This window comes from Mya arenaria, chromosome 5, assembly GCF_026914265.1.
Source record: "Mya arenaria isolate MELC-2E11 chromosome 5, ASM2691426v1".
Classification (NCBI taxonomy): Eukaryota; Metazoa; Mollusca; class Bivalvia; order Myida; family Myidae; genus Mya; species Mya arenaria.
The window spans coordinates 28,080,782-28,096,384 of NC_069126.1; the positions used below are offsets into that span (position 1 = coordinate 28,080,782).

At 34.3% G+C, this 15,603-nt stretch overlaps 1 protein-coding gene across 3 annotated transcripts in view; it reads left to right on the plus strand.

Moving 5' to 3' along the window:
• Positions 1-1,938: 1,938 nt before the first annotated feature.
• The window catches only part of LOC128233974 (uncharacterized), an 80,484-nt gene continuing 66,819 nt past the window's right edge, over positions 1,939-15,603 (plus strand). Inside the window, exons 1-9 of one of the 3 annotated variants that reach the window (XM_052947881.1) lie at positions 1,939-2,056; positions 5,873-5,926; positions 6,087-6,143; positions 7,230-7,295; positions 7,766-7,834; positions 8,299-8,355; positions 11,977-12,030; positions 12,248-12,301; positions 12,620-14,894. In XM_052947881.1, the coding sequence (XP_052803841.1) occupies positions 1,948-2,056; positions 5,873-5,926; positions 6,087-6,143; positions 7,230-7,295; positions 7,766-7,834; positions 8,299-8,355; positions 11,977-12,030; positions 12,248-12,301; positions 12,620-13,212 (1,113 nt within the window). In that variant the 5' untranslated portion in view covers positions 1,939-1,947 and the 3' untranslated portion in view covers positions 13,213-14,894. Of the gene's footprint in view, positions 2,057-5,872; positions 5,927-6,086; positions 6,144-7,229; positions 7,296-7,765; positions 7,835-8,298; positions 8,356-11,976; positions 12,031-12,247; positions 12,302-12,619; positions 14,895-15,603 lie in introns of those variants that run through there. The other 2 variants (XM_052947882.1, XM_052947884.1) reach the window with 2 other exon arrangements.

The window sequence follows — 15,603 nt, forward strand, 5'->3', positions numbered from 1 at the left end:
GTACAGGATTGCTTGGTGACAGTTAATTAAACTATGTACAATAACAATGATTAATTACAAACTAGTTTAATAACATACAAAACAAAATATCGCATGGGGCTTTCTGATTCTAACCAAAGATTAAAACAACACAGTAATGACTAATATTGATCTCAAAAAGAGATTTTTAAAGAGGAAAATTATCATTATCTTCTCACACAAAGGAGTGTGTAATAAATCGAGCATTGGACAACGGTTTAATTAGTGACCTACTGTGATAGATCACCTCATTGTACTAGATTTAGTTAGCCTGGATGATAAACTAAATGTATGATAACGATAATAGTGACAGTCCCGTCTTTTGGACTTTCAACACATCATTTAACCGACTTTTCACTTTAATGGTATTACAATGCGTCAATGACATGTGCTTTTTCACCTTAAATAATCAGAAGTTTGATCACTTAAAAAGATAGAGAGGGTTATAATTAGTACATCGTGTGATAAGGGGATAACAATTAAAGGCAATACTATTAAACAAATGATGCGTTAATCATTGTTAGAAACTTTGGAGCGTTGTCCTTTGGCATACATAACCCTGATCTGATAAAGACGATAGTGCTATCTTCGTGTCGTACCATAAACTACATTGAAATGAATACTCTCAATCAAACAATGCACCCGTCAACATTCCGCGGACCTGCCTGTGATGGGACCCGCCAGATTCGTCAAAGATGACCGCGAGTTACCTTCTTTTACCCTATAACCTAGTGATAACTATGGGTTTTTTCCTTTGTAAAAATGGAAAACATTATTATTCTTTTGAACAGAGACATTATAAATCTTTGTGGTAATGAAAAAACTGTATCTGCTGATGAACAAGGACAACAAACGTCTTTTCAAAGTTTTAAAATGAACATTTTGAAACCTTTTTCTTAAACTTTCTTCCAAAACATTCGTGTATGAATCGTTATTCTTTGAAACAAAGAAATCATATAAAATCATTAAAGGGAAAAAAAAACGTTGTAATTTTCCTAACTAGTGAGATCAAATTTTGTTTATTACTTGTAAAAGGGATTGAAAAAAAAACTTTTGAAAAATTTGATGATTGTAGAAAACAATAGTTATTATCATAACCTCTCAACTGTTAGGTCAGCTCAATATAACCTTTATCAATATTTTATGTAAAATGATCATGAGCCCCTTTTAAAAGGTATCAAGTACAATCATTATAACAATCGTGACCATTTCTATGATAAATGTTATTGTTAACATGTTAAGATTGTTCTCCCTATCGCTCCTTTTGGGAGTTGAATTGATATATAAAAATATTGTATTGATGGTAATAACGGAACTCATCTTGGCTAATGTTATGTTAACGGAAAAATGAGTATGGTTTTGCAAGGTGAAAAGTTCATATCACCGTTCATTAAATTTGAATGTCTTTCACTGTTAACAATGACCCTTTGTCTTGAATTTTAAACAATGGTTAAACATAACCGCTAAAAGCGGAAAATCGCCAAATATGAACGCTAACGCGCGAAATCGATACCATTGTCTTCCCGCTCAATGTTGGTTGAGTTAAACTTTGAAAATTGTCCGCCAAAACATATACGTACGCATGCGTAGACAATGGAACCACCGACAGAACCACCGCACCACCAAACAAAATGGCCGCGAAAGTCAATTTCAAACTTGCGCATGCGCAAACAATGAAACCACCGACAAAACCACCAAACCACCAAACAAAATGGCCGCGAAATACCAATTATTATACTACTCCTGTCCCTGTGTTAAATACAAAATACGACATCCACATCATGAATATTTGTAAATTCAATGAGTTATTCAACATTTATTTAACTTAAAATACAATTAATTTTGGGAACTATATATCTTCAGCGTATGTTTAAGGTGGTTATTAGGCTCTAAGTATAAAATGCAGGAGATCTACTTTCACGGCGCACAATGAATGCTAGAAGTGAAACAGAGAGAACCAAGTTGATCGATTCAGCTGGATTAACGGGAAGCAACTCGCAATTTGCGAACAAGTTATGTACATTCAAAGGAACTACAGGTTAGAATTTTAATTTGTATTTCTACATGCATCGTATTCACAAGATTTTATATTAAGTACTTTGACGAAACCTTTATAAAATCGTATAAACGTTAGTACCAAGCTTGTGCAACATTAATATTCTTAACAACAATTGTTTCACTATAAACGATGTTTATAATCTATATAATTCCACTATTAATGATTTAACTTTTAAGCTCCACATATCGATGATCCACGAGATGTTTGATTCTTAAGACTAATATTTACATTCACCGAATGTGTCTACATAATCATAAAAACAGACTGTATCCTACCATTTATTAAAACACTGGTATGAGTCACTCGTTGATAAACGTGGTGCATTTAATCTGAAGTGCCACATGTATAAACGTGCATAAAGCCTAGTTTTAAGACCAGCACAGAAATGCTGAAACTGCGAAAACAAACAATTTATAAATGTGAATATATAAATACATGTACGGTTTGAATTACTTTACAGTAAACGTGCAAATTGATGTTAACTCAACTATCTATTAATTAATTAAACTAACATCGGTTTAACTCATGATAGTGTTTTAATCGATATTTTCTGAAAATGGCATGTTCTAAAACCTGGTCTGGCCTGGCATGCTGACTCAGCAGTTTGTGTAGGACCCGGCCAGGCCAGGCCAGGACAGGACAGGCCATATTTTAGACATATTGAGAGGACTGAATATATTGAAACACGATGATAGACTTTTAATTAGAAACAAAACTGCATGTTTAATGTAATGAGTATTATTTAGATTAAATGGTAGTTAAATGAATGCGTGGGAATATTGTTAACACTAATCGTATACTTTTTTTTTTATCTAAGTTCATAGAAGTGGGTTTACAAATCGAACCTTAAAATCAATGTGTTCAGACTCAAGATAAGCAAACATATATATTTTATTTTTTACATACATATCATTATGTATATTCTATTTGTGATGATTTTTATGTTTTGTCTTTATTTAAGATGTAGAAATTCCATCTTACAGTTCATATAGTTGAACATCAAGTTGTTCATAAGTACATGCATAGTTCAAATAAAAACGTGATTTTTGTGTAAGTAAATTAATTGATTATGTGTTCAATTAAACTACATTTTCATCTAAATAAAACTCAGAAATAAATATAACATTTAAAATGCAGTTTAATTTCGAAATAAAGGTCTTTCATCGTGTTTGATTATTTTCAGAACTTTTACTCTTATTTTTTATACAATATGGCCTGGCCTGGCCTGGTCTGGCCCGGCCTGGCCTGGTCTGGCCCGGCCTGGCCCGACACAGAGGCCAGGCCTGGGTTTAGAACATGCCTCTGAAAATGGCAATCAGCTTTTCAGAAAATGAACGGACTTGCTTGATATGAAATGGTTATTGATTGAATAGTATAGGAAGCCTACCGAAATATACGAACTTCGTGCCTACTCGTTCTAAAATGCCGTCCAGGCTAAAAATCAAATAAAAAAGAAGCCTGGACGGCATTTCAGAATGACTAACATCGTTCCTAGTGTACAAAGATATACATCGAACTTAAAATAGGAAGCATACCGAAATATATATAAGCATACAATAAGAGGCGTATCGAAACATACATCGAATCTAAAATAAAAGGCGAACCAGTAAAATCATCGAGCCTAGAATAAGAGGTGCACCGAAATATTTTTGTATACATAGTGCCTAGAATAGAAGGCGTATCGATCCTTGTAAAAGAGGCGAACTAAAATAAACATCGACCCTAGAATAAAATGTGAACTAAAATAAACATCGACCCTAGAATAAAAGGCCCACAGAAATATACATCGAGCCTACAATAAAATATAGTACAAAAATCGAACCTAGAATAATGGGCGTACCGAAATATACATCGAACCTAGAATAAGAGGCGTACCGAAATATACAACGAGCATTGAATAAGAGGCGTAACGAAATATACATCGAGCCTAGAATAATGGGCGTACCGAAATATACATCGAGCCTGAAATAAGAGGCGTAACGAAATATACATCGAGCCTGGAATAAGAGGCGTAACGAAATATACATCGAGCCTGGAATAAGAGGCGTAACGAAATATACATCGAGCCTGGAATAAGAGGCGTAACGAAATATACAACGAGCCTGGAATAAGAGGCGTAACGAAATATACAACGAACCTAGAATAAGAGGCGTAACGAAATATACATCGAGCCTAGAATAAGAGGCGTAACGAAATATACATCGAGCCTAGAATAAGAGGCGTAACGAAATATACATCGAGGCTAGAATAATGGGCGTACCGAAATATACAACGAGCATTGAATAAGAGGCGTAACGAAATATACATCGAGCCTAGAATAATGGGCGTACCAAAATATACATCGAGCTTAGAACAAGAAGCGTAACGAAATATACAACGAGCATTGAATAAGAGGCGTAACGAAATATACATCGAGCCTAGAATAAGAGGCGTAACGAAATATACATCGAGCCTAGAATAAGAGGCGTACCGAAATATACATCGAGCCTGGAATAAGAGGCATAACGAAATATACAACGAACCTAGAATAAGAGGCGTAACGAAATATACAACGAACCTAGAATAAGAGGCGTAACGAAATATACAACGAGCAGTCAATAAGAGGCATAACGAAATATACATCGAGTCTAGAATAAGAGGCGTACCGAAATATACAACAAGCATTGAATAAGAGGCGTAACGAAATATACAACGAACCTAGAATAGGAGGCGTAACGAAATATACATCGAGCCTAGAATAGGAGGCGTACCGAAATATACATCGAGCCTAGAATAAGAGGCGTAACGAAATATACATCGAGGCTAGAATAAGAGGCGTACCGAAATATACAACGAGCATTGAATAAGAGGCGTAACGAAATATACAACGAACCTAGAATAAGAGGCGAACCGAAATATGCATCGAGCCTAGAATAAGAGGCGTACCGAAATATACATCGAACCTAGAATAAGAGGCGAACCGAAATATGCATCGAGCCTAGAATAAGAGGCGTACCGAAATATACATCGAACCTAGAATAAGAGGCGTACCGAAATATACATCGAGCCTAGAATAAGAGGCGTAACGAAATATACATCGAGCCTAGAATAAGAGGCGTAACGAAATATACAACGAGCATAGAATAAGAGGCGTAACGAAATATACATCGAGCCTAGAATAAGAGGCGTACCGAAATATACATCGAGCCTAGAATAAGAGGCGTAACGAAATATACATCGAGCCTAGAATAAGAGGCGTAACGAAATATACAACGAGCATTGAATAAGAGGCGTAACGAAATATACATCGAGCCTAGAATAAGAGGCGTAACTAAATATACATCGAGCATAGAATAAGAGGCGAACCGAAATATACATCGAGCCTAGAATAAGAGGCGTAACGAAATATACAACGAACCTAGAATAAGAGGCGTAACGAAATTTACAACGAGCCCAGACTAAGAGGCGAACCGAAATATACATCGAGCCTAGAATAAGAGGCGCAACGAAATATACATCGAGCCTAGAATAAGAGGCCATCGCTGAATTTAGGATGATAGTTTTGTACTATTTTAAAAGTATAATACTCATGCATATGTTACCTTTTTTAAAACAAGAAACAAAGCCCAATGAAAGGTTGACACGCCATATGGTCATCTTAGGGACCAGCACGTTGAATAGACACAAAGAATAACACCGTATGACTCGATATACTGCGGGAATTTGCGTTTGTTCCCCCAAAACCATGTCTATAATATGTATCATGCGTTGCATCGACTCATGCATTCATTTCTTGTGTGTTATCCTATTTTTCAGAAGCCAATGCTCGTTTGGTAGATGGAGAAGACGAAAGTGAAGAGTGGCTTAAGGGTATGTATTCTTTTGTTCATTATATCAAATGTCTATCTAAAGAAACTAATGTTCCTGGTAAAATCTTCATGTAATGCATACTTGACGCATGTCGGGATTACTAACAGTGTCTGCATCGCAGGATTTTCAAATAATGTTTATGAAATGTTTCCAATTGCAGCGTTAAACGTTGACGTAGACAAATGGACGGATGATGACGCTCCCAAATTACGCCAAGGTAGGATATTATGTGCACATGGATACTTTTATTTACTTATAATCAATATCGAAATATATAGTGTTTCTCGTACATTGTTTGTATACTTTGCTTGATACAGTGTCACGGGTTGATGAAAGCCCACGTTATTCCTTATCACTTCTCAAGGTTTCAACTAAAATAGTCCATATTTTACTCCCACGATTAGCCCAAGACCCGGTCCGATTTCTTGCTGAATGTTACAGCGTATAACACGTATCAATACTCACACATATGTATTGTAAAACGAAAGCGCAATTATGACAAATATGACAATGCCAAACTGTCAACGTGGGGACCAGTTTGTTCGACTAGATTATAAGTATCTTCCATGAGTGTAAGATAGGTTCATTCCGACCCAAGCGCAGGGTGTTTTGCGGAAACAAGGTTTACTTATAATAATTGGATCTACTTATCTGAGGTGGGAGAAAAGTAGATCCAATAATTTAACCAGGCTAGAAATTCTTATCTTGCCCACGGGCGAAGATAATATGCCCGTATGGAGCTTTTTAATGGTAGCCACATTGTAATTACCTCCCTTGTTGAAGACTGTCGTCTGTAGCATCATGGAAATCTTGTCTTGTGGCAATATTTAGAACGCTTATCAATTATTTCTCGCTTCAAATGTCACCATAAAACAGTTTTCACGCACCTTTCAAGAAATAATCCTTCACTCTCCTTAGAACTATTTAAAGACCGATTTGACTATTAACATAATCTAAATCACTGCGCGCATATCAATGACAACCACGAATTATCGCATATCCATAAGCAATTATTTTCACTAAGCTCTAAAGAGTTCCAGCAAATAAATACATTTTTACTTAATTTTGTTTATCTAAGCTGGGAGAAAAAGGCATTTACCATAGCCGCTCGTGTAAAATAGGTTCATCCCGGCCCTCGAGCAGGGTCGGAACGAACCTATCTTACACTCTTGGCCATGAAAGATACTTACAGTGCTACCTCATTCAATCCTGAACAGGCTTTGAAATTGTAATGCAATCTTACGGATACAATAAAGCCATGAAGTTGTACACATAATAAGCTTAAACAATTAATACCTTTCAGATGAAGGGGCTGCATGTGCTGAAGAAGATGACGGGGACAGCGATCTAATAAAAAACAATGATAACCGTGAGTATTATTGGACAGTGTTAAATTTCTGTTAGAGCCATCTTATTAAAAATCCTAAGGAAAATTGTTAATGGAATGTAATGTGCACATTTATATTCTTATGGAAATATCTAGATTTTCAACTGGTTATCTTTATCATTAGAAGCGGTGTAACGTTTTTTTATAGTAAAATATGTCACTCAATTGCTAATGTTATCTCATGTAGTACACCGAAATGAGTAAACTCTATATATCACCATAACAATGCACTATATTGAATCGTTAAAAGACATATTAGGTCCTACTAAAGGACATGCCCGTCATGATATTGACTGTTATGCCTTGCATTGCAAACATTTCAAGATGTGTATAATTTTTTATGATACCTCATTCAATCTTGAACGGGTTTCGAAATTGTAATGCAACCTTATGGATAGAATATAGCCTGGAGGTTGTACACACAACAAGCTGTTACCATTAATACCTTACAGATGAAGGGGCTGGATGTGCTGATAAAGAGGATATCAGGGAAAACGATCTAACAGAAAACAGGGATAACCGTGAGTATTGGACAGTGGTTTATTTCTGTTCGAGCCATCTTATTAAAATTGCCAAGGAAAACTGCTAATGAAATGTAATGTGCACATTTATATTCTTTCGAAAAAAGATCAAGCATTTCAACTGGTTGTCTATATTGAAGCTGCATAGCTTTTGAGGGCCAGTATAAGAATTATTATGGTTATTAGACAACATATGTCGTTGTTCAATGAAACACATCAATAGGGCTTTAAAATTATTGAATGGTAATGTAAAGTGTTCGGTATAATATAAGAAATATAACACACCACTTCGGGCCATATATCATTATTAGGACCGGCCAGTCAGCCCCCAAAGGTGAATGGACCTTGGCTACCGCCTCAGTCCACATACACCTTCGGTGGCTCAGTGGTGTGTAATATTTCTTAAACAGTGTATGCAAAGCAGAATTTTGGCGTTATTTTTATGTAATGTTTTGAAATTGCAGACTTAATTGTTGCCCCACACAATTCAACGGAAGACGACGTCACCAACTTCAATGGAGGTAGGGTATTTTATACAAGTAGTTAAGTTCATAAGCATAAATATCTAAATGTATAGCTTTTTCCCCATATGCTTCTAGAAAAACAAAAATGGCCCGATAACTTCTGTCTAGGTGCCTGATGGTGGTGATAGAAACAGAGAAACAGTTTAATGATAGCATTCAACATTTCATTAGGTCCAACTAAAGGCTATAACGACTAAATGTTGCAGCCCGGCACTGCAAACATTAACAGATGTGTATTACAGTATATGATACCCCATTCAATCTTGAACAAGCTTCTTAATTGTAATGCAAGTTGTACACATAAGAAGCTTGAACAATTAATACCTTGCAGATAAAAGGGCTGGATGTGCTGATAAAGATGACAGGGAAAGCGATATAATAAAAAGCAATGATAACCATGAGTATAATTGGACAGTGTTTTATTTCTGTTTGACAGTGTACGAAATTTGAATCCACTAGCCCATTCAGACTTCCAGATAGGAAATTGAACTAGACCGAAAACAATTTCACTAGCTGAAACTTAGACGTCATAAAGTATCACTCGTTTGGAAAAATTTATGGAAGTTTGAATATGATTCTCCTTCAATTCTGACCATCTAATCAAGCACACTCATTGAGTTTCAATAATTCAATAAATGTTACGCAATCTGGATGATGCGTCAATAATTCAATAAGCGTCGGTATCCGTTAACTTACATAATAAGTGAAGTTATTGACGTCATTAAGTTTGAGTGCTGCTAACAGACACAGTTACTGGTTAGAAATAGATACAGTACACTCAACGAGTAAGACCCACTTTCCTCCCTCACTCCGAGGGATAAAGTCGATGATCGCGGACTTCCTCCGAGGGTAAAACTGTTGCCCTCGCTAAATCCCCCCGAGTTCCTCCGAGTGGCTTGTTTACCGTCGAGTTTAATATGAACGATAGCGTTGACTTACACATTGCCCCATAGCCAGGGTTTTTGGTGGAAAAAATTAATTCGGAACAACTTTTCATTTATAATTATAAATGCATCTATCATAACTTTTGGGTGACATTCACAGTTCTATACAGAGTACATTCATTTCACAGAGAAATGTTGCCCAAAATGATGATTTTGTTGAGTATTTTACTTCCTCTTTATTGCCGATTATTACATGACTTGCACGCACTTTCTTTGAATTGACAAAAAAGGCATGAAATCTCTTCCCTTAAATTTATGTAGTAAAATTTCCCAATTTATCTAAGGTCTTCTTCCCAAAATGGTCAGAAAAAAGCCCCGCTGTTACAAAAAATAGATAAATGGTCAAAACTGGTTAACTTTTATTTGGGTTGATGTATTTTGACAATACTTGGTAGAAATAGTTTGTGGAGACCTTTTATTGGAATACGTGTGGGGACCCTATGATCAAGGGCAAGGATACTGTTATCATGAATAGAAACATGATTAAAACTGAATTTCTGTACTCTGGTTGACTTTATGGATACCTTTCATGGGATTGTGTTTAAGGGCCTTTAGATCAAGGTCACTGTTAAGTTAAAATAGATATATTTTTTGACCAAACTGGTGTATAGGCAATATTTATTGAGACAATTCATGTGATTGTGTTATGTGCCAAGGTATTTGTTACTGAACAAAACCCCCCAGTTGAAACTGAATATCTTTAGTTTAGGTTAACATATTGTAACTCAATTTGGATTGTATGAAGAATTAATGGAGAACTGTCATTGGAAATCATTTAGAACCTCTAGGGTCAAGGTCACCATAACTTGAAATAGAAAAAATGGTTGATACTGATTTAAGTTTGAGTTGACATATTGTGAAAAAACTTGGTATATAGGAACAATTTATGGACACATTTCATTGGATTACAATTGTGATTCCCAAAGGTCAAGGTTAATTTCAATCTGGTCGTCATGTTTGACATTTTTAGTAAACTGCTATTAATGTATTTGAGTAGTCAGGTTAACACATTTTTAGCTATTGTGATTGCCCTGTGTCAGTCGTATGTCGTCATCGTCCGTCGTCAACAATTTGACTGTTAACACTCTAGAGGTCACAATTTGGGCACTATCTTAATGAAACTTGGTCAGAATGTTACCCTCAATAAAATCTTGGATGAGTTTGATATTGGGGTTAAAAACTAGGTCACCAGGTCAAATTAAAGGAAAAGCTTGTTAACACGACAGAGGTCACATTTATGACTGTATCTTCAGGAAACTTGGTCAGAATGTTAATATTAATACTCTCTAGGTCAAGTTCGAATTTGGGTCATGTGCGGTCAAAAACTAGGTCACCAGGTCAAATTGAAGGAAAATCTTGTTAACACTCTAGAGGTCTCATTTATGACTGTAATCTTCATGAAAGTTGGTCAGAATGTTTATATTAATAATCTTTAAGTCAAGTCAATATGGGTTATGTGCGGCCAAAAACTAGGTCACCAGGTCAAATCATAGGAAAAGCTTGTTAGCATTGTAGAGGTCACATTTATAAAGGTTTCTTCATGAAAGTTGGTCAGAATGTTGACATTAATTTTCTCTAAGTCAAGTTTGAAACTGGGCCATGTGCGGTATGTTCATGAAACTAAGTCAGAATGTTTATATTGATTAGCTCTAGGCCAAGTTCGAATCTGGATCATATGCAGTCAAAAACTAGGTCAACAGGTCAAATTTAAGGAAAAGCATGTGAACACTCTAGAGGTCACATTTATAAATGTTTCTTTATGAAAGTTGGTCAGAATGTTTATATTAATTATCTCTAAGTCAAGTTTAAATCTGGGTTATGTGCGGTCAAAATCTAGGTCATCATTAGGTCAAATCATAGGAAAAGTACATTTTCGGTGCAGGAGGGGATTAAAATAACTAATAGACAATGCTGTTCTTTCTCATGCGTCACCTACATGTTTACATACATGACATTGACCTTCATTGCCAATATCGGAAAATGACAGAACTGAGAAGTGAAACTGAAAGTAGAAAACTGGGTGAAATGACAAAGTATTTATTTATTTATTATAATGATGGTGTATTACTTTTTGATGAATGCCGAAGGAAACATGTTGATGAAATTTTACAAAAATATTGATAATTATATTCATTCCATTCTCTCTATGAGTGTGAAAGTCATCATTTTTAATAGACAGCAGATTTTGTATTTAATTTAAGAGGAAGATAAGCCCAATAAATTGTCTCTGAAATTTTTAAAAACTTGTTAATCAAACAATTGACTTTTTCAAAGAGTTAAAACAAGGGATTTAACAATGTAAGGTGTTAACAGAGTCGGTGCATTTTGTGATGAAAATACCAATGTTATTCATTATAGTATTTTATAAATTATATCTTTTGTAATTATATATGAAGAATTTCCCAACATTGATAGGGATAATTTGGCACAAAAATCATGTTTTACATGTTTTGATGATAGTAACTCTCATTAAAGAGAGTTGAAACAGTTTTAATAGGTGTCCTTATTATTGGTTATTTTAAATGACCATTTTAATGTTCATTGTTTTTTCCCAATTTTTGGAATTAACGCGCTTATTTTCCCAATTGTTAAGCCACAGGTGGTTTTGAAAATTTAAATAAAAATCACTGGGTTCTTGGTTATTAAACCTTGATTTATTTTTTATAATTTTCAGGAAATGAAATTGTTGACCTTCACCCCCACAACAGAGATTGTCCCTCTCCCAATCGTAAGTGAGGTTCTAGTGTTTCTTGAATATAGACGAAATAGGTGTCCTTATTATTGGTTATTTTAAATGACCATTTTAATGTTCATTGTATTTTCCCAATTTTTGGAATTAACGCGCTTATTTTCCCAATTGTAAAGCCACAGGGGGGTTTGAAAATTTAAATAAAACTCACTGGGTTCTTGGTTATTAAACTTTGATTTATTTTTATAATTTTCAGGAAATGAAATTGTTGACCTTTACCCCCACAACAGAGATTGTCCCTCTCCCAATCGTAAGTGAGGTTCTAGTGTTTCTTGAATATAGACGAAAGAAAAATGGCAGTAATGATTCAATTTGGCAAAAATCAATATTTTGTTAAAATATATATGTTGTTTATTTGACATGTAATTTGACCATTTTTGGTCATCTAAATATATCATGATAATTTAATTATATTTTGAATGATAGTTTTAATAAAATTTAAACCAACTAAGTTATAAAAACAAACCTGTGCAAATAAATCCTTTTGTTATTGTTATGTTTGAAATTGTTTTTTTTTGCTAATGATCTCATTTTCCATGTTTAATACAATGTTCTTTGTGATTTACAGTTATTTCTGCCTCCAGTGTGCCTATCAACTCTCTGTTTATGCTACACATGGTACTTGTCCTATACTTCATATTCGGAGAAAGCACAAATGACTGGTCAAGTTGTACAAAAAAGGACTTCATTATCAATGCCTGTGAAGCAATGAAAAAAAAAAACGTCAAGAAAATGATCATGAAGATTTTGGAAGAAAGTGTTATTAAACAGAAAACAGAAGACATCATTGGATTGGATGGGATAGAAAGAATTAAGCAGGCATCATCATACGTGTATGACAATTTCCCAATGCCTAAACAACAAGAAGAAGAAAGACAGAATATACAGAAAATACCAGACGAAAAGAAAAAAGAAGAATTGTTAAGAAATAGAAGCAGTCACAATTTACGCAATGTGTTGAAATGTATGAGACACGTATCCGTTCATTATCACTCTTTAGATCTTAAAAAGTTGAGAAAAGAGCTTGGCGGGGGCACATATCCCGACAATGTGGTACGTTTTTTTGAAGACCTGTTTCCTGGAATTTTTCATTATCTTTTAGTGGTATTTAAACTTGCATATCCTTCCAAAGCCCTTTTACATGATGTGCTAGAATACTAGAGAGTTGGCAACGTTTTGTTTCGATTAGGTCGTCTAGATTACCTGTTCCGTTTCAAGTCAGTTGTTGTACACATGGTGACATGTTTGGTCATTCCAATTCTTTTTCTTTATTTTCCTTTAACTTCTAAATGCATCACTTACTAAAACATATAACGGCATATTTATACAACTTCTGATGCATCCCCATCCGAATTAAAATTGTCCAAATTAACTTTTATTGAAAATATTGTAGCCATCATATGCATATAATGCACAAAAAATGCACCACTTCAGACTGAAATTAGCCAAACTTTCCTTGGGGAGCACCTCCATCCCCATAATCATATTTAAAACCAAAAGAAAATGTATGTGTATCGAATTCCGCCCAAAGTGCCCAAAGTAACGCCTCTCTGACATAAAATCGTGGAAATGGCTCATGCATATAAACATCTTATGTTAATGTGACAAGGGAAGATATATTGGTTTAATCCCATTTATTTAAAATTCATCGTTTAAGTTTAAAAAAGTTTGCATTGAATATATTTATTTATTAAAAATTTGCATTTTCTAATGTAAATGTGACAAGAGAAGATATATTGATTTAATCCCATCTAATTTTTATTCAACATTTCAGTTTGCATTGCGAATATTAATTGATGAAACATTCATTTACAATTTGCCTTCGCGTCATTTTCAGAATTGATAACAACAAAATTTTAAATTCAAAACGCAAATAAATAAAATACACTTTGATTAACAGGGTATTAACTTAACGGTAAAAATCTTCTCCGGATACTCCGGTTTCCCCAACAAGACCACATTCGCGCGCATTATCGTGCCAACGAGAGTGACTTAGTTTAAGTTATCATAACTTTCTTCACAATGGTTGTAAAATATATTATGTTTAAACTAATCCGACTCTTGTGGTGCCCTTTTTGCATTTTCATTTATATATATATAATATATATATATATATCCCCCTGGCTCGTCCATAGTATCTGACAGTGAAAACGGAGAAATATGAATTGGAATGGCATTGACCTCGTCACCATGTTGTTTGAAGTTTCATTGTGCCCATGCCTACATTATGTACAGTAACACTAGTTCATGTATGACATATAACTATTTGTAAACTTCGAAAAACATTTATTCAGGTAAATCATCATATGTAATAATTTAGCTTTCCATGAATATTGTATAGTTGTAAATTGATAGTTAATATACCATTACATCATAAATTGGAATCCACATATATTGTGCGACTTTAAAATACTGAAAAAGAATTAAACTATATATTTGTTATTATTTAGATAATGCCAAAAAAAAAATACACAAGACAAATCTACATTCGCAAAAATAAAATACTGAAAAGCGTGAGAAAAAAAAATAAAAAAAATAAAGATAGAACAAAACCTGAAAAAATGTATGTATGTCGTTTACATGTGAACAAAACCTGAAAAATGTATATATGTCGTTTACATGTGTAAAGGTGAAACTGTTAAAATGTGTGGTGTGATAATTGAAAAAAATATGAAAAAATAGCAAAATGTATAAAAAAGAAAAGAAAAATAGCAAAATGCATGACAAAAACGAAAATCAAATAACAAAATGTATGCAGGAAAGAACATAAAAATAACAAAATATATATAAATAAAAAGAAGATAAAAGAAATGTATGAAAAAGAAAATAAAAATAGAAAAACATTGCTGATTTTGTTTGTTTGTGTCCAAATCATCCGATAATAAACTAGACAGACCAACGATAATTCCGCATTAATGAAGACCATGAATGTAATTCTACACCTATGGACATGATTCTACATTACCGCAAAATACACCCATGGACATGATTCTAGATTACCGCTTAAATACACCCATGAACATGATTCTAGATTACCGCTTAAATACACCCATGGACATGATTCTAGATTACCGCTTAAATACACCTAGTGACATGATTCTAGATTACCGCTTAAATACACCTATGGACATGATTCTAGATTACAACTTAAATACACCCATGGACATGATTCTAGATTACCGCTTAAATACACCCATGGACATGATTCTAGATTACCGCTTAAATACACCCATGGACATGATTCTAGATTACCGCTTAAATACACCCATGGACATGATTCTAGATTACCGCTTAAATACACCCATGGACATGATTCTAGATTACCGCTTAAATACACCCATGGACATGATACTAGATTACCGCTTAAATACACACATGGACATGATTCTAGATTTCCGCTTAAATACAACCATGGACATGATACTAGATTTCCGCTTAAATACACCTATGGACATGATTCTAGATTACTGCTTAAATACACATTTGAACATGATTCTAGATTGCCGCTTAAATACACCTATGGACATGATTCTAGATTACCGCTTAAATACA